Source organism: Gorilla gorilla, chromosome 8 (genome assembly GCF_029281585.2).
Source record: "Gorilla gorilla gorilla isolate KB3781 chromosome 8, NHGRI_mGorGor1-v2.1_pri, whole genome shotgun sequence".
Classification (NCBI taxonomy): domain Eukaryota; kingdom Metazoa; phylum Chordata; class Mammalia; order Primates; family Hominidae; genus Gorilla; species Gorilla gorilla.
In genome coordinates this window covers 66,497,222-66,520,336 of record NC_073232.2, presented here as the reverse complement: position 1 = coordinate 66,520,336, position 23,115 = coordinate 66,497,222, and the positions used below count along the sequence as shown (strand labels likewise).

General features: G+C 47.9%; 1 protein-coding gene across 1 annotated transcript in view; it reads right to left on the bottom strand.

Annotated features, from left to right (window-relative positions):
• Window positions 1–23,115, bottom strand: part of DRGX (dorsal root ganglia homeobox) — a 31,950-nt gene that overhangs the window by 4,077 nt on the left and 4,758 nt on the right. Inside the window, exons 3-6 of the mRNA XM_019034511.4 lie at window positions 22,944–23,041; window positions 21,913–22,014; window positions 18,446–18,624; window positions 18,244–18,356 (exon numbers count right to left, since the gene is read on the bottom strand). Coding sequence (XP_018890056.1) covers window positions 18,244–18,356; window positions 18,446–18,624; window positions 21,913–22,014; window positions 22,944–23,041 — 492 coding nt within the window. The remainder of the gene's footprint in view (window positions 1–18,243; window positions 18,357–18,445; window positions 18,625–21,912; window positions 22,015–22,943; window positions 23,042–23,115) is intronic.

The following is a 23,115-nucleotide window of genomic DNA, read 5'->3' as shown; positions in this document are numbered from 1 at the left end:
ACATTACAGCCACCCATAATGTAGGCGTGGTTCATCCCCCTCTCCAGGTAAGAAAACTGAGGCTCCAGATTTGCACAGTTTATTGTAGAGATGGGACCAGAACCTCCTGGTGGCCTTTCCCTCTCCTGTATTGTAATGGGAGGTTTAAATGCAGCTTCGCCTCCTACCTCAAGTTTGACTGAGGGACTGATCCCGCAGGCAGCAGATACGAAGATGAGTGTGAGGCAGCACACACGCAGAGTGTGCAAGGGAGCTCTGAGACCAGCCCCACTACCCTGCAGGCCCACTGGCCTCCAGCCTGTCATGCTTTTGGTCAAACCCCGGGGCCTGGCTGCTCCACTTCTCCTAGGGGCCCTTACACAGGCATAGCCACACCCTGACACCAGTCACTGAGAGACTGTCATGGGAGATGACAGCTTTTGCTGGGAACAGTGCCTGCTATGAGCCTCAGTCCTTCCTGATGGTTAGAACCCACCCCCATGGGGCCTTATCTTCCTCCAAGTCTTCCTGCCCAAACGCACTCACTGGTGAGGAGCACCTAACGTGTGAAGACACCAAGTTATTAAGAATGGTGGTCTCCCTTGGAGCGGGTATGCTGTAGATTTGTATTTTCCTCTCTATATCTATTTAGAATTTTTCTTGTTTTTCTACAACGAAAATGAATGTCTTTTAAACTTAGAAACATAATGTTAATTTTAAATGAATGTTAAAAAGAAGGAAGCCTGAAGACAGACCCAGCAGGCACACCTGAGAGCAGAGACTGGTTGGGGCTATAGGCTCTCAGGGACCTGGAAGGGGCCACTGTCCTTAGGCTTAGCCCTGGGTAGCCGGCCCTGGGTCAGGCCAGATGAGAAAGATGGGCTCAGGCTGGTATTAACCCAGTCAAGGGCTTGCTCCAATGTAAGCATCAATGGTGAGTTCAATGCTCAGTGGCAAATCTAGCCATGTGCCAGACGTAGAAGTGACAGAGCCTCCTTGCCCTGGAACCATAGCCTACAGCTGCTAGGTCACACCTGCAGCAGACCCCAAGAAAGCTACCCATAACTATACTCCTGGCCCTCAAAACCCAAACTTGGAAGTTAAGAGGAATAAATTAACTCACAAAACCAAGGCTGCAGCGGGGTAAAGAGTCTACGTGTGCCTGGCTCACCCCCTACACACATACTCACACAGCACTGGATTGATGGGAAACTGAGGACCAAGTGAAGCCAAGGACCCTGTGGTTAAAAACCATAAGGACTGTACATACCATGAAATATGACTCAGACTTAAAAGGAAGGGAATTCTGACACTCGCTCCAACAGGCGTCATTATGAAGACAGTATGCTAAGTGAAATAAGCCAGTCACTAAAAGAAAAAATCCTGCAGGAGTCCTCTTCTGTGAGGTCCCCAGAGTACTCAAATTCCCAGAGACAGAAGTAGAATGACACGGACCTGGGGCCGGGGAGGGGAAGTGGGAATTGTTCGCAGGTCAGAGCTTCGGTTTTGCAAGATGAAGAGTTCGGGAGATTGGCTGCACAACAGCAGGAATGTGCTTAATACGACTGACTCATACACTTAAAAATGGTTAAGACGGTAAATTTTATGTTACGCATGTTTTACCATAATCAAAAAGAAAATAAGATTTTTTTTTTTAAGTGTGCTGGCCAGAGGGGAGTTGAGGGCAAAGTGATCCAGGAAGATGAAGTGCACACAGGGCAGCCAGGGCTGTTTTTATGGCTCCTGCAGTGAGCAACAATCTTCAAAGCCCCTTGAGCCGCCAAACACTCACCCAGCCACACCCAGTCCCACGTCCATGGGGCTGGCACTCTCAACCCACCGCACTCACCGGGCCTTTGCCTAAGGAAGCTTCGCAGGCTTTTCACACGTCCCTCCAGCTCTTGACTATTGGTGACAGGGGCAGGTGGGGGTGGCATTCCTCAGCAGGCAGCTGACCCTGATAGGTGTGCACTGACCAACAAGAGTCTTGGGGCCTGGCACAGTGGCTCACACCTGTAAAACCAGTACTTTGGGAGGCCTAGGCGAGTGGATCACCTGAGGTCTGGAGTTCGAGACCAGCCTGACCAATATGGTGAAATCCCGTCTCTACTAAAAATACAAAAATTAGCCAGGTGTGGTGGCTTGCACCTGTAGTCCCAGCTACTCCAGAGGCTGAGACAGGAGAATTGCTTGAACCTGGGAAGTGGAGGTTGCAGTGAGCCAAGATCGTGCCACTGCACTCCAGTCTGGGTGAAAGAGTGAGACTCCTTCTCAAAAAAATAAAAAGAGCCTTGGGCACACAGCCCGACACGTGCCATCGCTCCCTTTCCTCATCTGCACCCCGAGCCTGGACTGCAGCAAAAGTGTCCATCAAAGGGGGCGGATGCCTGCAGGTGGACGCACAAACACGGTAACAGCCACACCTAGGAATGTGGCAAATGAGCCCTGGCCATCTGAAGGGAGGTCCTCAGAGGCTGCTGAAGGGGCTTCCCCTGGACCTGCCCAGACCTGAATGAGAACTGGGAAGATGTGTGGATCCAAGACAGAGGTATGGAAAAGACTGAGAGAGGCCATCTGTGTAAGACACAAGATTAAAAGCAAACAGGGGACAAATCTAGTGAGATGGTTAACAAGGAAAAGTATAAAGTCTATAATCTGCATCCAAGGATCCAACTACACAAAGGAGACATGGCTCAGCAATCAATCACGTGGTCAATGTGACTTCACAGTAACTTCATTGCCATCCCACAGGGTTGTGGGTTGCCTTAACAGAGGCAGAACCTGCAGAAAAAGGGAGGGTAAAGTCCTTCTCTCTTGTGTGATGGTCACACCCTGCCTTATGTCTCCCATCCACAGACACCTCTGTCATCACCCTAAAGAGAAAAGCAGTGGGGGAATAGGAACTACAGTGATCTGGGCACATACATATGTTAACTTAAATTGTCCAACAACCAGCATCTCCCTTGAATTCTATAGCCATTTTTTGCAAAGGAAAAAAATGATTTCCACAAGCAGGATTCTTAAAAAACTGACTCTTGATTTCTCAGTGATCTGACAGTATCAATATGCCACTTGCACAAACAACTTCATGGACCCTGAACACTGCTGAGAACTTGAAATAACATGATGGAGCTTCATCCTCTGGGGTTCCCACGGTGACTTATTAGTAAATAGCTACTGAGTAAAAATCCAGACCCAAAGCTCATGCACTTTGGCCATGAAACGTGTGCTCAAGTAGAGGCCAGGCACAGTGGCTCGCACCTGTAATCCCAGCACTTTGGGAGGCTGAGGTGGGTGTATCGCTTGAGCCCAGGAGTTTTGAGACCAGCCTTGGCAACATGGCAAAACCCTGTCTCTACAAAATATACAAAAAAATTAGCCAGGTGTGGTGGCAGGCACCTGTAATCCCAGCACTTTGGGAGGCCAAGGCAGGGGGATCACCTGAGGTCAGGAGTTCAAGACCAGCCTGGTCAACATGGTGAAACCCCATCTCTACTAAAAATACAAAAATTAGCCAGGCATGATGGTGTGCTCCTGTAATCCCAGGTACTCCGGAGGCTAAGGTAGGAGAATCACTTGAACCCAGGAGGTGGAGGCTGCAGTGAACTGAGATCATGCCACTGCACTCCAGCCTGGACAACAGAGTGAGACTCCATCTCAAAAAAAAAAAAAAGCCAGGTGTGGTAGCACACAGTTGTAGTCCCAGCTACTAGGACCCTCACCAAATGCTTGAACATTCTCCTATGTGCAAAGTGCATTTCTAACATAAGTTGTCTGATTTCCAAGACTGCCACAAACTAGAAAGAAATGCGACTGCTAGTGGCAGACACATTGATGGTTAATGCTGAGAAAAGAGACAAAATTTTCTGAAACAGCCAAAAACACTGAAAATGCACAATAACCTGGAGCCATTTGCACAGAGGCAAGCAGAGCAGAATCCCAGGATGGCCCAAAGCCATCACAGTGGTGACTGTGGGTCACAAGACATGATGTTTGACAGGGCTTTGAAAACTGCACCAAGCCTGTGACTATTAGTCATGGGGCCACTGAGTTGGCCATGAGAGGAGCTAGGCACTGCCTCTTTATTATGTCATAAGGTGACAAACACACTTAGAAAAGGTCTACCCTAAAACCAAATCATCATTATGGAAATCCTATAAATGAGTGACAATAGGACATCTCTGGGGCCAGAAAAGCCAATGCAGCTGTGTAGAGCAGAAGAAGGTGATCAAAAGAAGAAGGTGGTCAGAAGAAGGTGGTAGAAGAAGTCTGGCCCCTGACCCCACTGTTAACCAGACATGGGACCCGCCTTCATCCACTCAAGCTTCAGCTTCTTCGCCTTAACACACCTACTTTGGGGATAAATCCTATAAAGCACCTGGTACTTAATCCTCAAACAATTATTTCCACAATTCCATACAAATTAAAGGACAATTCTAAGTCACAATTCACAGCTTATTCCAATTTCTGGTTCAATTCCATGACCAGCTGAAGAACCCAAGTTGTCCCGAATATTCCCCAGAGGACACCATGATGGACACGAGACCTGCAACAGTACTCATGCACACACACGTAACACTACATACATGCACATATGGTACACGCAGTGACTGCTCTCACCAGCACTGCGTGCCTACCCTGCCATTGGCACAAGCCGTACACTTTTTCACAGCTGTATTTTTTCCTCAGTGAAATCTTCCCATCTGGCCAAAAAGTAATTTATACTGCCAAGAGAATTTTGAAGAGTAAGCCAAACAAACTTTCAAAACTCCCTCCTAATTACTTGATTTCTGGACATGGGACTCTAGAAGGGAGTAGCAGAGTATTTTTTTTTTTGTTTTTGTTTTTTTTTAATTTATCAAAAAGCTATCATGTGCTCACTTCAGCAGCACATGCACTAAAATTGGAACAATAAAGAGAAGATAAGCAAATAATATTTTCTAAAGATAAAAAATTTAAATAAAAAATTGTAAGCTATTATGAATGGGCTAAAAATTAAATTAGCTACTAAGGAGGTCATCTTTGTGCACATATAGCAACAAAAAATAATGAATCAACCCATGGCCCAGTAATAGGGAACTGGCTGAATAAGTTATAGCCATATAGAACACACTACAACTACGACAAATTATATTAAAGGAGGATATTTAGTACCATGAAAAAGATACTAATGAAATAAGACATTTAAAAAATAGGTAAAGGAGCAGTAAATAAACAATAAGTCATCAGTAAGTCAACATGAATACATTTTGCAATATATATGCATGTGTATAAAACATACACATGCGATAGACTGAATGGTGATGTCCCCCCACCCCAAAATTCATATGTTGAAATCCTAAACTCCAAGGTGACAGCATCGGGAGGTGGGGCTTTTGGAAGATGATTAAGTCATGAGCACAGATCTCTCAGGGACTAATGTCCTTACGTAAGAGACCCCAGAGGGTTGCCCTGTCTCTTCCTCTTCCACTATACAAGGACACTGCAACAAGACACCATCTATGAATCCAGTGCCCTCACAAGACACTGAGTCTTCCAGCACCTTGATCTTAGACTTCCCAGCCTCCAGAACTGTGAGAAATAAATTTCCATTGTTTATAAGTCCCCGGGTTTACGGTATTTAGTTATAGCAGCCCAAATGGACTAAGATGATCCATATCCACATATACTAAAACACATATATGCATGTAGTGTACATATGTATATGTACAGCCATAGACCACATCAATCTAGCTTCATAGGTGTATGTATATAAATATAAATTTACTTAGAAATAGAAAAATGTATAAATTTAAAATCTTAATTTAAACTTTTTAATTTAAAAGTTATTAAACTTATGTTTATTAGGGATATATATTCATAAATGACATTTTAAAATGTTCCAATACCAAAATATTCACAGTGGCTGGTTCTGGGTGTTGAGGCTATGAATTTTTTTTATTTGTGTTTTATTGTATGTTTTGCTCTTTCTAAACTGACCAGGTATTACTCTCATAGAAAGGGTAATCTCCTTGGGGTTTGTGATTTCCTGTCTTCTCTCATTCAGACGATGGTGACAGATGTTCTCCTTCAGCACAGAGTCCCACACAGGTTGCAAAGGGATAAAGACCGTGTCTTCATCACCCAGTGAAGACTCCAAGATGACTAATGGCCTCCGCCTGCACTCAGGGTATTGACAGCAAACATGGGGCTGAGGGTGCGCCATGAGATTCACCAGCAACCTTCTATTCGTCTCCCCTCCCATTTGTGTGGACCGAAGTCAGTGAGTCCCTTCCTGCTTGCCCCCACCCCATGAAGCCCCTAAAAGGCCATGACTCCCTTCCTCCCCCTGGCAGGCTTGTGCCATCACAAAAGTCTATGTAAGAGCCCTCTGGTCCTTAAATGCAGCCTGAGAACATGCTACTACCTCCTGGACACTAAATTAAAACACACAATTTGATTTCCATTAAGTTCCATCAAATTCTGCTGAATTGATCTAATCGGCCTCCATTCCTATATGACATCATGCTTTAAAGGCTTGGTCTGAATATAAATACTTAATGTAATAAATACAGTCTGAAATATTTGATCTCCTTGGCAGTTTAATTGATCTACTACCAAGACTGACAGGAAAAATTAAGTTAGCTCTGTCTCGTCTCTGCCAATAGCACATTTTCATCATAAAGGTATGTAGACTGCAATGCCAGTGACAAGGAGAGCTCTTACACACGGTTTTCCTGTTGAACGTTCAGGTTAGGGTAACAAGAGTTGAACAGAAAATGAATACATGGATTTATGAGACGTCTAACGCAAACAGCATAGTTCACTTATTTCCACTTTGTAGTAAAATAAATAAACTAATAAACATTTTGTGAGTCATCACACCAGTTCCTTATAGTTCACAAGGAGAGTTTAACTGGGAATGTTGGTAGATGCCTACAATATTTAAGCATATTTTTAGCTGCTGTTTTTAAGTGCAGTCACCAATAATCAAACAAAAAACAAGGCCAAATTCACTCCTGGACACACTGTCTTCTACTAATGGGACTCCTGAAGTACTTTCTCCTCCTCTTGTTTTATGGTTTATTTCTTGTCTTTTCACCATGAGCCGTGTTTGTTTTTGTACACACCTCACCTCCCAAGCTTGATGTATGTGCCTCCCCCATCCAATCTCACAGCCCTGATTGCAGAACAAAACTGTCCCATTTTGGTACAAAGTAAACACTCAGTGAATATTTGGTGAAGGGAGAAAAGGAGAGAGAATCTATCTTTCTTGACCGAGTTGGCACATTTTAGTTCCTCAAAGTTGCCATCTCCCAGGTTCTAAGCTTCCTCAATACCCCATGGAAAGAAAAACTGTATTCTTAACGAAGTTAACCAATCTGATTAATGTCAAAATCCCTGAGTTAATTTGGAAGGGGTTTTGGTGGAATCAGCTCTAAATCCCACCCGTCCCTTAATTTCACCTATTACATGTAAGGCCTCTGTTTCGACAATTACTTATTCACTCAGCAAACACTCATTGATGGGGGCCAACTCAGCCGACCATTCCAACCAGAGCCTTGTGCTGTGACACAGTCTCAGGGCCAGTGCACATGTTCTTTTTCTGCTTGGATGTCTCTGCAGGGTCAAACAAGTAATGACAGTTGCCCCCAGATCCAAGGACACAGCCAGAGCAGTCACAGGGACGCATGTTCCTCGCAGTCAGATGCCAATTCACACAACCCTCCCTCCTTCCAGCGGCAGCCAGAGCTCAGCATGGGCAGGCTGCTTCTCCTGCTGCCTCTGGCACCAGCCAGACCCTTCTGCTCAGCTCTGTGCATTCCAGGGCCCCATTGATTAGCAGGAAGGGCAAACCCATCAGCACCCATAGGAAATGGCTTCTGCAGAGTGAGTTGCAGGTTTTCAAGCCAGAAGATGACAGAAGGTGCCTGTCAAAGGAGCAGAATCAATACAGGGTGTAGGGGGCTGGAAGGTTGCACACCCAGGTCCCTGAATTGTTGTGCCTCTGACATTCATGCTATGTGACCTTGGACAGTTCTATCTCTTCTCCAGGCCTCAGGTTCCCCCACTATATTCTGCAGAAGCAGTGGTAACATGCTCAACAAAGAGATCTCCTACAAATCTTAAGTGCCAGGATTCTCCACCTGTCTTCCTGACATCAGCTATGCATGGAGGGGCCAGGGCTGACCCAGCCACTTTCCCCATGAGGAACGACCACTTCTGTCCCCTTGAGTCCTCTGCTCTCAAATACCTGTATCCTCAGTAACAAGCCAGGAGCCCTGGGAGACTGTATTGCTTTCCTGGAGCCCTATGTGCTGCCCACACACCATGAACCCCAGTCACCATGCACTGGGTACTGGGAGACTCTCCCATGGGAGAGTAAATGCTTGCAGGAAGCAGAAACCTCTGCCTCAGCAATCCAAACCCAAGCCCTAATCAGATCCCAAGTGACTTTTTGGCTCAACCTCATGACTCTAACAACAATTACGAGCACTTAGGTGGATTTGGATGTGCCAGATGCATGGGCACCATTAGGTATGGCTGTTACAGTCTTTGTTTCACAGGTGAGGAGCCTGGCATCCACCCCAAGGTGACCCAGTGTCAAGAAGGAGGCAGCATTGCCAGGCTCCTTCCCGGTGTTCATGTTTCTCTCTGCCTGGGGGACCCTCACTCACTGCACAGCTCAAGCATCTTCTCTGGAAAGACTTCTTCCTGTGGAGAAAATTCCTCCCTCCTCTGGGCTTCCCCATACTTTGTATGCCCTTGTTTGCTTCTATGCGAGTCCATGACTGTCACCTGAACTAGGATTCTTGGTGGACCTGTCTGTCTCTCCAAGCCCACCCCCTAGCCCTCCAGATCCTTCACGTAGGGATGAGTCTAATTCATTGCTAGATGCTCAACCTGTGGTTCAGAGTCTGGCAAAGTGTAGCTGCTCAGTGGGTGCTGAATGAAGAACAGGAGAGCCCCGAGGTCTCTGGAGTCCTGCAGGTGGCCAGCAGTGCAAAGCCAGGGCCAATATCTTTGGAATCTCCTAAGAGAGGATCTTCTCCCAGGCCCAGAGCAGCACAAGATTCTTTCCTTCTTTTCTCAAACTGCATTACATTTTACTCTGCACCAGACTCTGTGCTGGGGCAGAGGTAGGTGGAAGGATCCAGAGGCGTGTTGGATGTGACTAGTGCCCTTAAAGTATAAATAGTCCCAACTGGAAGTACGGGTGGTCAAAAACAAACACCCCAACTCATGGCAGGGGCCAGCATAACCTTGATACCTGTGGCAGTTAGTGTCTGCTGTCAGTCTTCAATGGACCACACCTCCCAGGACTCACACCCACGTGCAGTCCCCTCTGCCTGAGTCTGGGCTGGCCCAGCGATTGGCTTTAATCAATAGGATGCAGCAGCAGTGACACTGTACCCATTCTGGGTGTGACCCTTAAGAAGGCCTGGCATCCTCTGCTTTTATACTCTTGGTATCCAACCACCATTCAACCCTACCCCAAGCTAACCATAGGAGAGACCATGTGGAGAAAGAGGGAGAGGTTCCAGCCTCCCAGCATCTCTGTAAAAGCACCAGAAACCTAAGTAATGCCATCTTGTATATACCAGGCCCAGCTGCCATCTGACTGCAACCTCACGAAAGATCCTAAGGAAAAGCAGCAGCAGAACTGCCCAGTTGAGCCCAGCCAGCCCTCAGAATGATGAGAGATAACACAACAGTTGCTATTTTATAATACTAACTTTTGGGGCAACCACAGTTAAATAAAACCATACCAAAACCTGGAATGGAGAGTATAAGAAAAAAACCACAGGCCCATCTCCTCATGATCATAGCTTCAAACTCCCTAAAGAAAACATTAGCAAACCAAATTCAGTAATATGTAAAAAGAATAGCATGTCACATCTAATTTGGGTCTATTCCAGGAATGTGCAGTTGTTTTAACATTTAAAAAAAGAATCAATATAATTCATCCTACTAGTATATTGAGAAAGAAAAAAAATCATGCAGTCAGCTCAACAGCTACAGAAGAAGTGATGAAATTCAATATTCATTAATATTAGTAATTTTTAAAAATGATAAGATAAAATTCTTAGAAAACTAGGATGGAGAAAATATATTTAATTGATAAAGGGTATCTTTAAAAAAAAAAAAAAGGCGGCAAACACAACTGTGAAACCCTAAGAGCTTCCTCATGAAATCAATAAAGCAACAGCAGGTCACACACACCACGTATTGCACTATTCCATTCACATGAGATGTCCACAGTCTGCAGAGACAGAGGGCAGAGTCAGGGTTGCCCTGGGCTGTGCAAAATGGAGAAAGTGCCAGTGACTGATAATGAGTACAGAGTGGTGAAAATGTTCTAAAATTTATTGTAGTGATGGTGAACACTCAAATGGTGAATACACTAAAATTACTGAATTGTACACTTTAATGGATGAATTGTATAGAATGCAAATTATATCTCAATAAAGCTTTAAAAACATTAGAATAAGGCCAGATGCCTGTTTTCACCACTTCTGTTCAATACTGTACTAGAGGTTCTAGCCAGCACAGTCCAGCAAGAAAAAGAAATTGAAAAGTATAAGCTTGGAAAAGAATAGACAAACTGTCTTTATAGACATGCTTGTGTACATACAATATCATAAAGAATCTATGACTAAACCTAATTGCAACAAACCTTGTAAACATAGTGCTGAGCCAAAGAACTCAGACACAAAAAAAATACATACTGTAAGACTCCATATATATGTGTGTGTGTATATGCATGTGTGTATATATATGCTGTATATCTACTATATATATAGTACATATATGTATATGTGAAGTTCAAAAAAGTCAAGACTATAGATTGAGCCTCCCAAGTCCAAAATTTGAAATGCTGTAAATCTAGAACTTTTGCATGCTAACAAGACACACAAATAAAATGCTCATTGGAGTGTTTTCAGATTTAGGATTTTCAGATTTGGGATGCTCAACCACTAAGTAAAATGCAAATATTCTGAAATCCAAAAAAAATGCAAAATCAGAAACACTTCTGGTCCAACCACTGTGGGTAAGGGAAACTAACTGGTACAGTGTTTCAGAATGCCTACTTCAGTGGTAAAGTTATATCATCATAAAAGTCAGCAGAGCAGTGTCTTTTGCTGGGAAGAAAAGTGACGTGAGTAAAACAAGGCACATGGAGTCAGGAGTGTGGAGTGCAAGCAAGGCCATTTGGATGCTTGAAACCATTAATAAAGTCCTAGGTGCAAGCTTCGTGCATTTTTCTAATGAATATTCTATTTTACAATAAAACCATTATAAAAATTGTTTTTTAAATTTTTTAAAACATCACAATTTTTTTAAAAAGGAAAACATTGTTAAAGAAGAAGAGGGGAAAGACGGTTTTGGGGGGCCTCAGAGGAGGGAGAGGTCACTTCTGACTCTGAGGTCAGCCTTTGTGGACAAACGCTACGGCCAATACAGCCCTCAGAAGCTGGACACTTCAGCCTGGCCTGGAAGTCCAAGGGCAAAGACCAAAGCAAAACAAAACATCCTTGACTAATGCAGGGGCCTTGCCCTTAGGAAGGCCATGGCCAGACCTCTGCTAGCACTCCCTTCCCCTGAACATCCTTCCCCTCGTCTTCAGACTCGGTGCAGGACCAGGACTGCGGCTCAATTGCTCGTGTCTAGTGAGTGCCATTGCATGCCTGCACCACGCGGGGCACGTGACCTACAGCAGCTCCTTCAGTCCTGACAGCGTCCAAGGCCTCTGCGGGGAAGATGGGGCCAGGCTCCAGCCTATCTGTCCCCACACTCCTCCCAGCCTGGGCCTTACCTGCAACTGGCTGGAACCATGTCACCTCTCCAGAGGGGATGAGGAGGAAGGCAAGGAGTCAGATCTTACTCCATTGTCCTGCCACTGTTCTCTGGCCTCGGGCTCTGACTCTAGGGAACCACGCTGGGGATGAGGGTCCCCATCATGTCCACCTTGCCCAGAAGGCTGACCCCTCCCACCTGGGAAGGTCAGCTATGATGCCGCCACTTGGCAGGCTGTCCTGCCCAGTGCAGGGGGGTGGCTGTGACTCCTGCAGCATGAGCGTGCAGTGAGTTATGAAAGCTCTCCCCTGGCAGCTGTAATTATGTCCCACCTCACACCCAGCTCTGTGAATCACAGGTTAGAGGCAGACCAGCTAATGCACCGGGGAGAGCACCTCCTCCGCTGACTGTGGCTCTCCAGCCCCAGCCACTCCTGCCCGGCCTGTGGCCAGCACTTCTCCGGAACAAACCCAAGCACCTCCCTGGCCATTAATAACCTCCTCTGCATTAATGAATTGTGAATGAAATCCTGGCCATTAAGACAGCCTAGGAAAATTCTTTGTATTGGGACAGATTTTTCTCTGGACACCCATTATTGTCATGTTAGTCCTCCCTGCACAGGAGTAGGGTTCCTGCTCTCTTCTTATTTGAGAGTTTCCATAAAATAAAACATGCCCACAGTGAGCCCAGCAAGCCTGCCTGGCCATCCCAGAGGACAAAAGCGCATCACTGCTTGAAGCCCCAGGGAGCCCCAACCAGGAAATCCTACAAAGGACACCTCATGGTCAAAAATTGGAGCAACAAGGGTTACAAGGAAAAGGTAAATTTCAGTAGCAATAAAGTTCAGAGAAATGGGAGAGGTTTTGGAGAAGGTACTTCATTGGGTCCTTTAAAAGTGAATGGGGTCTAGGGACTGCAGCTGGGCATGAGAATGGAGGACTCTGGTCAACAATAGTAGTTGGTGCTCAATGATGGTTAGTGATAGTGTCGCTTCCCACATGCTACCCACTGTCCTGAGGGCCTCGAATGCTCTAGCTCGTGTTCTCCTCATTCAGTCTTATGAATTCAGTGCTATTATGATCAAGATCCCCATTCTGCAGATGAGTGAGCAGAAGTACAGAGCGTTTCAGTGATTTACTCAAGATGTACATGGCTACAGAATAGAAGAACTACGGTTCACACCAGCAGGCCCTTGCTGGAAGCCACTGTGCTAGTCAGCTGCTTCAGAATTAAAGGAGAAAATCCCCGCAAGAGCCTGATTTCTGATTGCCTAGCTCTGTCCCTGGTGGGCAGCTTCCTGACTCGAGGCAGGCCTCGATGGGGGCAGCCCGAGGGCCATCCAGGAGCCCACGTGGTAACCCTGCAGACTGGTCTGCCACACCTGCACCTGTGGACACTCCACCTGGCCAGCCTCACTGGAGTGGCCAGGATCTCCTTCCCAAAAACGGCTGCCATCTCCCACAAACCTCCAACCCTTGCCCGGCTCCCTCTGGCCCGAGCAGCCCTGCTGACCTTGGCAGCCACATCTTTCTCATGCACGTGCTGCCCCACAGGCCCCAGCACCAACCCTGCTGTGCTAGCATCCCCAGCTCTCTCAATATGTGGAGGCTCTCTCAATATGTGCAAGACAAGGACTTCACATCCATGACAACCGTGCCCAGAACCAAAAGACCAGGACCCCCAGCTCAGAGTCCTCTGATGTGTAACCACACATAATGCTCTCGGCAGTGCCCCAGTTGCTCACTGGGAGAACAGGTCTTGCCCTGGGGCATTGGGAGCCCTGCATCGGCCTCACATTCTAGCTGGGGGCTGGTGCAGCACAGAACAGCCTTGGCTTGGATCCTCAGTCACAGGGGAGCAGCACCCAGGGGGTATCTAGGGCTGGGCCCGAACCTCCGTGGCCTACCCAGAGATGTTTGCTATCTTTGGTCCAAGGCTGTATGATCCCAGTAAGACCACAAAGCCTGGGGAAGGAGACTAGCACTGATTTGGGTCTGGGAGCTGAAAACAACTTTGATTCATTTCTTCTGGGTGAATTGCAAGCTGCCACGGGCTTGGAGAAGTGGTTGGGATGTCTGGACTAGAAGGGGCCCCAGGGCTCAGCCCACATTGGTTCTGGTCTCTGTGGTCCTTGGCAAGTCCAGCCCCTCCCCCAGTAGATTTATGACTGTCACTACTTGCTGGGGAGCAGCAAGGAGGGATGTCCAAGGCCTCTCATTGTCCCCCAACCAGCCATGCTCATCCAGAGGAATTAATGAAAAAGTGGTGTCTGGTAGTGCCAGGCAGGGAGGGAAGGACATATCAGGAACCTGAGGACAGCAGCCTCCATCCCAAGGGGGAGACCCACCAGAATCAGTGATGTGTGAGCAAGCGACTTCCCCTCCCCAAGCCTCGGTTTCTCATTTATAAAAAGAGCTCAGTCAGGTGCCTTCTAGCACCAGCATGCATGCTGTGCTAGTCCCCGAGTTGGCTAGCAGCCGCTAGGAAGCAGGGTTCAGGCCTGAGAAAAGGAGAACTAGTTCAGCCAACAGCTGTGCCCAGCTACCTCTGGGGATGCAGGAAGATGAGGGAGGCTACGTCATAGCCCAGAGCTCCTCAAACTGAGCTAGGACCTAAAAAATTGAGGTCATTCCTTGCCCAGGCCTAGATTGGGCTGTGTGCTTAATTTCTACAGCCTGGGGAAACCTAAGAGAAGGAGAAGACTGGGCTGCAAGAGTCAGAAAGCTGTGCTGGCTCCAAGCCACGTAACACATGTTCCACCCTCACCCTACCTCTGGGCACTCTCCCATAGGCACCCAACACACCAGCCATTCTCCAGAGGGGTCTGGTTCTCCTCCTCACCCCTGGAACGCTTTGCCTATGCCATTCCCTACACCCAGAATCCCTTCCCTCCTTCTTCCCGGACACTGTCTAGGGAGACTCTATCATATTCTCCTTCTGTCTCCAGAAACCACCTTTGAAACACAGATTGCCACACTGTGTGTGTGTGTGTCTCACCTGCTGGAGAGGGACCCCGGGGAGAATTGAACCCTGGCGGTGTTCGAAGCTGACTATGCTGCAAGCATACACCTCCCACCCCCACCCAGGGTCCTGGAGCAGAGATCCCCACACACCTCCAAGGGCAAGGCAGTGCTGACCTGCTGACTCCAAGGCAGCCCCAGGGACTGGCAGCTCAGAAGACCTCACTTCCAGAAGTGTCCCACAATGGAGCCAGGCACTTTTAGAATGCAGAGGTGCCGCGACTCACATAAGCAATCCCAGCTTCACCCACTGGTTGTACAACTACAGACCCCCCCTTCTATAATACTGACCACACTACCGTGAGAATTGAATGTCAGGTTGCCTGGTAGAGCACAGGAGAACTTTCCATAATCGCTCACTTGCCTCCCTTTCCAACATGACTTAGCTTGTCGGAGATTTAAAAGCCACTGCTCAGAAAGGCCAGGCAGGAGTGGGCCATGGAAGGGGAAGGTGTCAGGATGAGCCCAGGGAGGAGAGCTTTGCTGAGGGCAGGAGGTAGGTATGCAGAGAGAACTCAGAAAGCAGAAATGGGACACCCCCTCACAGCCTGTCACAAAACAGCAGGGCCATGGCAGGTCCAACCAAGGACCAGCCAATTTGGCCCAAAGACTTGGAGGCAACATTTAAAAGATGGAAATTGTTATGGACTGAATGCTTGTGTGTCCCTCCCAAAATTCATAGGTTGAAATCTTGTGATGGTGTTCAGAGGCAGGGCCTTTGGGAGGACATCGGCCATGAGGGCAGAGCTCTCGTGAATGGGACTCGTGCCCTCTTAAGAAGAGTCCTGAGAGGAGCTTGCTCTCTTTCCACAAGGAGCAGTCAGCAGCCTGCAGCCCCAGAAGAGAGCCCTCACTAGAACCCAACCCTGCTGGCGTCCTGATCGCAGACTTCCTGCCTCCAGCACTGTGAGACATAAACTTCTGTGTCTAAGCCACCCAGCATAGGGCACTGTGTTATAGCAGCCTGAACCAACTAAGACAGGAATACTTCAAATATAAATACAAATCTCCAGCTACTCTGGAAAATGCAGCAATTCTGGCAACACAGCATCCACGTTCCCACACAGCCACAATCAGCTGGCTGAGCAACGGCTGCCCTTTGAGTGGGCAAAGGTGCCCCAGCCTGCATCTGCCCAACCCAAATCTGAGGGTGCCCCCAGCATGGCTCCTTGCATAGCTGCTTCTGGTGGTAGCGACATGTGCCTTTTACCCAGGCCTCTCTCAGAAGTGGGAAAATGATAAACAGACCCAGAGGGCCTCCTGTTTCAAGAAAAGGGAGCAAGAGCTCATTTGTAACTGGGGGAAAAAAGACAACACCTGCACACGCTCACTTTGCGCCCACCTGCCTGGCTCTGGAAACACGGTATGTCGCCGACCTCAAGGGCCCGCCATGCCCCTGACTAGTCAGGAAGGGGATCTCACAGGAGTGTGCTGGCTGCCCCTGAAGGGCCCCTACAGTGCACAAAGACACGTCCAAGTTTGATGAGCACACTGTGGTTCCTGCCACCTCCACAGGGCCCTGCACTGCCCAAGATCCGACAAGAAAGGCAGCAACAGAGAAAAGTCCATCTCCAGCAAGGCAGGCATGGGGCAGGCTCCGGGGCGGGGTGGCAGGTCACAGCCCAGCCAGAAGGGCTTAGGGAAGGGGTGGAGGGGAGAGGAAGAGGATGGACAGATGTTTGTGGCCACGTTCACTCAGGCCAGTTGGTCCAGTTCAGCACCACCCCCTCCTGTCCGCACCAGCCTCTGTCCTGGGTTGGTGCTGAGCTGGGAGCACCCCCAGGGTGTGGGAGCCACAAGCCCAGTTCTGTCTCCCTCTCACACACTGCCCTCTGTCCCCCCACCCTCCTGGCTGCAGTCTAGTCCTCAAGCCCCCTTCAGCCACTGCTGGCGTCCAACGGGGCCTCAGCTCAGCCTATCAGAGACGCCGTGGGAATCACTTCCTATTCATGAGGCCAGAGTAGGGCGAGCGACCCTCATTTGTAAAAGAGAAGATGACTCTCAGGAGCTGACCTGGCCCTTGCCGAAGCAGACAGGGCTGGGTGGACATAGGATTGATTGCTCCTTTGCCAAGCGCCAGCCCCTTGGATGATGCCCACATCCCACTGGTAATCTTCTGGATCCCCCTTCTAATTGGCTGCCTGCACACCTGTAGCCCCTGAGCAGCCCACTGTGTCTTATAAATATGTCCCAATGTTGCTCTATGGGGTTGGGGAGTGGGGGGGTTCTATGTGGCCCCCAGAGCACCTGGACCCTGGAGCTGAAGGAAGTACCAGGAGAAGGTACTGAGCTAAGCCTTGTCCACATCAGCCGACTGAGCCAGGGGATGCACCCAGCTGCCTGGACCACTCAGAAGCAGCCCCAGGCTGAAAGGGCTCCACCTCCTGCAGTGGAAAGTCCAGACTCAGGATCCTGGCATCCAGGGCCATCAAGCTCTGGCCCCTGCTGGGCACCCTCACCCTCTCTGGGCACTCTCCCATGGGCACCCTCCTCGCCCCTGGAACTCTTTGCATATGCTGTTCCCTACACCCAGAATCCCTTCCCTCCTTCTTCCTGGACACTGTCTAGGGAGACTCCATCATATTCTCCTTCTGTCTCCAGAAACCACCTTTGCAACACAGATTGCCACACTGTGTGTGTGTGTGTGTGTGTGTGTGTGTATGTGTGTGTCCCACCTGCTGGAGAGGGACCCTCCTCGAGAGCAGGGAGACCTCAGGCCTTAGCAGAACATGCAAGGGACACCCTAAGGGTGTGTCTTCTACTTCCTATTATCAGAAAAAAAAAGCCTACAGCCTGCACCTATGCCTCCACCTCCCAGACCCCCTGTGACAAACGAGCCCCCTAACACTCACTCCCCCAGACGCACGCTGGGGGATAAGCCCATTCCAGTGAGTCTGCTCAGAAATCCCAAGGGCCAATCCACAGAGGCTCCTCTCTCTGAGTCTGACAAAATGCCCCTAAAGATTTCCAACCTTCAGATGAAACAACAGCCACCGAGAAGAGAGCACATACTGGAAAACCACAAATCCTAACGGCTCAGACCTCTGGCATCAGGAGACCTGGGGAAGGCAAGTGGCCCAGTCACATGCATGGAGAGGGAGCTGGGAGCAGGGATCATTGTCCCACACAGGCCCCACCTGTGAGCTGCAGGTTGGCACCTAACACTGTTACCAGGGAGCAGGAGAAAGCTGTGAACATGGAAGGTCACTGTGGGGCAGCCTCCTCTAGGACCAGCCCTCTGTGGGTGAAATGATGCTTAGGACATTCTCTCTATGCTCAGGACGCATGTAGGAAGCAATCAAGATAGCACTGGACAGCACCAGTGGCCCTGGCTGTGACTGACAGGAGGCGAGGAAGCTGCACAGGCCCAGGTGCAAGGACGGCCGAGCCAAGACCCAGGCCGGTCACACAACCTCCACCAACCCCACGAGGTCATGCCCACCAGCCCAGCTGAACCCAAACTCACCTTTGAGGGAAGCCACATGGGACAAGGCCTGGGCATAGGTGGCCGTGTTCAGGAGAGTCCCCGGCAAGCAGGAGGGGAAGAAAGGCCCTGCAGGACCTACCGTTCGCCCCAGGCTGGCAAAGGAAGGAGATCATATTGAGGTCTCACCCTGTGTCTGCAGTGCTGCCCATGGCCCACCGGGCCCAGAGACCCACAGCCTCACCTCTGCTGGGCCTCCAGCGCCTCCTTCTTACTCCGGGCTTGGTCCCCAGGGGGCGGGGAGTTGATGTTTCTCACTGGAGGAGGCGTCACCTCTGCCATGGGCTCCTTGGCTCCTGGCTCCTGGTCTGAGGCCCCTCTCTCTGTCTTCCTCCATTTGGCCCTTCTGTTCTGGAACCAAACCTGAATCCCAGATGGAAACATACACCCAGTGAAAATCAGACAGGAGGAAGAAGCCAGAACCCTGGACCCAGTGCTGGCACTCACAGCTCACCCTGCAGCCTCCTCTCCACACCATGCCCTCTGAACTGCAGCGTCAGGCCCACAGAGGGGTCAGAAGATCCGCTTAAAAGGTTAGGACAGGCATTTTTTAATGAATGTTAAATAATAGAAAGTATCCGAATGCCCATAGTAAGGGTAAAAGCACTGTCTTGTGGAAATCCTTAATGTTGAGTCACATGCAAGTTCATTTATTTGTTGTGAAATGTATTTCCTACTGGAGGTGGAGGATCACCAGCAAAGCAGCTTAAGAAACCTGACCCGGGGCTTCCTCATCACAGACTCACTAGCTTTTCTGACAGCCATGGCCTGGGTACCTGGGTGTGTCTGGTCTGGCCTCATATCTATGATATCATCTGGATACACATCATGACATATCCGTGATCAGCAGCCCAGTGCACCCATTAGAAACATTGACTCTGGGTCAGGCGTGGTGGCTCAGGCATGCAGTCCCAGGACTTTCGGAGGCCAAGGTGGGCGGATCACTTGAGGTTGGGAGTTTGAGACCAGCCTGGCCAACATGATGAAACCCCATCTCTTTTTGTAAAAATACAAAAAGTTAGATGGGTGTGGTGGTACATGCCTGTAATCCCAGCTATTCAGGAGGCTGAGGCAAGACAATCACTTGAACCCGGGAGGTAGAGGTCGCAGTGAGCCGAGATCATGCCACTGCACTCCAGCCTGGGTGACACAGTGAGACTCCATCACAAAAAAAAAAAAAAAAAAAAAAAAAAAAGACAGAAAGAAAAGACAGAAAGAAAAGAAACACTGACTCTGGATCTAGCCATGGCCTAGAATTTGGGACCTCAGTAAATCTGGTTTAGAATCCACTGCATCCCTATGAGGTAAGTAGTCCTGTTATCCCCATTTTTCAGATGAGAAAATTAAGTGCAGAGAGGTTAATTAACTTGCCTAAGGCCATCCAGGTGGTAAATGGCAGATCCACAGTTTGAAGCCCAATGGCTTGGCTGGGAACTGTGATTCAAACTGTTTGGGGGTAATAACTGTGGCCACCCCATAAGCCTTGTTAGGAAGATTGGCATGTCTGCAAAACACCGAGCACAGGGTCTGATGCATAGCCATCCATCACTCAGTAAACACGTACTCATGTCATCTCCGTCACCCTCAGGTTACAAAAAAGCTGGTAATTCACCTTGACCTAAGCACCTTCTTAGAGGTAGGTGCAGGGTTCTTTAAGCCTTAGAAACCAAAACTGTATTCTGCAGGACGGCCTCATGGAAGCTGGGCAGCCCAGATTCAAGGAGTTTCCAGAGGTCAGTGAAATCCTGCTGCTGTTTACTCCTTCCAGCAAAACCTCTTCCCTCCTCTCCTGGGAGATAATTCCTGACTACAAAGAAAAAAGAAATGCTTGGCAAGACCTCCCTTCAATTCCCTAGGGCATCCTCTCCTCCCCTGGCTGCTGGCACACTGGCCCCAGAGAGAGCCTGGGTCCTTGAGGCTGAGCCCTCTGCTGGGCTGGCCCACCTTATCTCTTAACTTTCATTCTCCTTTAACTGGGTTTCTTTCTTTCTTTTCTAATCTACTTGGCTTTTAATTGCACATATCAGCAACCATTGAATAATGATTTTATCTATATTCTAAATTTAGGGCAGTTAAATGCAAAGCAAAATGCAGACACTTTCTTGCGTCTTAATTGAATGAAGGTCACAGCTATAACAACATTTAATTGAGCTATTTTTCATTATCATATTTTAATGACTTTGCACTGACAGTTCGCCTGCTTCTGAGGAAAGAGCATGATGGAGTCGTTTATTTCCCTATTTAGTTATTGTTTGACAACATCAGCTTCGATTAAGACCCTGCTTTATAGAACATTAATCATATTTGAATGAGCAAGGGGTATAAATGTAAACACATCTCCCTTCCCACCACCGAAGCCCATGTCCCCACACGGAGGCTCACTAAACAAACGCTTCACAGCCATTGTCTGTCTGCATAATAGCCAACAACAGCCTGAACAACAATTCCCGGCTTTAATTGTCACCACCCCTATCTTACCCTTGCACCTTTCAGGGAGAAGTTATGTTCTTCCACTTCTGAATGCTCAATAATTGTGTCATTTATCTCAATTTGCAGTTCAGTCTTTAGGCAGCTATTGGCAAGCTGGCATTAAAAAAAGAAAGGATAGACGGTATCCTGGCCAAAGGAGATTTTCATTTCCAAATAATAATCAGTTTAATTTGCCCGCATATGACCAATGATTCATGTTCAGATTTAATAATCAGGATCACATAATCTGATTATAGGGGAAATAATTTGTTTACAACCCCCAATTTACTGCTCAGAATTCCATTATCTCTCTTCAGCCATTGGTTTTTAAGAGATACTAACATGACCCAGGGGAACCGAAAGCAAACTATTATATTTCCTACAATTAGATCTTTGCATAGTCTTAACCCCAAGCCCCTACATAAAAAAGAACAGAAACAGCATGGAGGAAACCCCATAAATAAAATGAATATATAATTGTGCTCAAAGAATAGCTCGCCCAGAGAGGCGGCACCGTGAATCCCTTCCTCTCGCACTTGGGCACATCTGCTGGGTTCGGCGGGCAGGTTTGTGTGCCTAAATGTAATCACCGTGTAGCTTCTAAACAGAAATCCTGTTTAGAGACGGTCACCGCGGGCCATACTCATCTCTGAAGCAGCCCTATCACTACTGCTGTTTAAAGATTTTTAAATTGCACATCTTCTTCGGATCCACTTTGTTGAAAGAGTCCGAGGGCAGGGGAAAAGTTGGACATGATGCAATTTCTGGAAAGCAGATCCTACTCTGCTTCCCATCTGAAAACGCGGTTCTCTGCAATTGACCAGCCTTACCCCAGAGCGGTCAGAGCTGCTTTGAGAATAGCATCTCAGCTCTTTTCTTTCTTTCTTTCTTTCTTTTTTTTTTTTCCAAAGCGAGGAAATGGATGTGCATTGATGTAATTTAGTACCTTAGAGACGCGGACAAATTAGTGTAGAACATTATCACTAGTTAATTATGAATGACCGATTAATCAACCTAATCTAATATTCCACATTATGTTGATGTTATTAAAGTGCATCATGAAAATGACAGATAGTCTTCATTTGCTTTCTTTGGCCAAATGTGCACTCTGCAGTCATGATGTCAAAAAAAAGTTTGCCAGTTTTAATATTAGAGAGTTAAATAATTAAAAAGAAGGTTTACCTGCACTCTGGCTTCTGTGAGGTTTATTTTCATGGCGAGCTCTTCTCTGGTGAAGACATCTGGATAGTGTGTTTGGGCAAAAACGGCCTCGAGAGCTTCCAGCTGGCAAAAGGAAAAAATATGTACTGGTGAGAGGCTGTGGCTAGGTGAGGGGAAGTAGATGCATATTTCAAATCTCCTGTGAGTGGTGAGGAAGCAGTTTCACAGATCAAATCGAGGAAGGACAGGGAGAAGAGAGCTCTTTGGAAAGATCCCACAGAATGAGAATTTCAACCGCGGATGACTTAGGAGCTACGGCTTACTAGCAACCTCTGTGCTCTGGCAAGAAGTAGAAATAAGAGAGGTGTGAATATTTATATGCATTTACATTTAAGTATTGTCATAGGAATAAAAAAAAACTAATGGTCACCTTATGAACTGTTAAGAGTAATTGGTATCGCTTTCACCATAGGAAGCCAGGGAACAGAAACAACTTGCAGAAGCCTCATGGTATCATCCCACAAAACGCCATAGGGATATTTGGTCACCTTCACAGCCACTCCAGTTCACTCCAAGAGTAGGACAGTGGCTGATCGAGGGGAAAAAGCCCAGCTCTGGGAAACACAGTATCAAGGTCCCAGTTGTAGCCCTTCCACTTGTGGGCAACTATACCTTATCCAAGTCAGCCAACTTCCAGGGATCCGGTTTTTCATCTCTGTACTGAGAATGAGAATGTCTGACCTGCCTTCCTCAGAGGATTACTGTGAGGTTCAAATTATATTGCTGACATGGACGTGTTCCCCAAACTATCCACCTAAGGCAAGTGGGAGAGAACGTTGCTGCCTCTTCACTCATCTGGGATTACAAGGTTAGCGTGATCTGCACTCCTCCTAAATTTTGATTCCTTGGCACATAAGTTGTTCAAGAAAACAGAAAGATTCAGTTAGCATAATCAATTGGTCTTATTTTGAAAGACAAAGAAGAGTTGCTCAACTTTGATTTGGGGAAGGTAGGAAGTAGCTGATGTTTGAAAGGAGAATCAGCGTTGGTACCTGCTGAAGAGTGAACGTCGTCCGGTTCCGGCGCTGTTTTCTACGCAGAAACCCGTCATCAAAATCCCCTGAAGAGTGGTTGCCAAAGGTTGCAGTGCCTACCAAGAGCAAACTGATCAACCTGGGCAGGAAGGGGCCCCAGTCCTCAGACCGCCCCCAGACACAGTTCAGA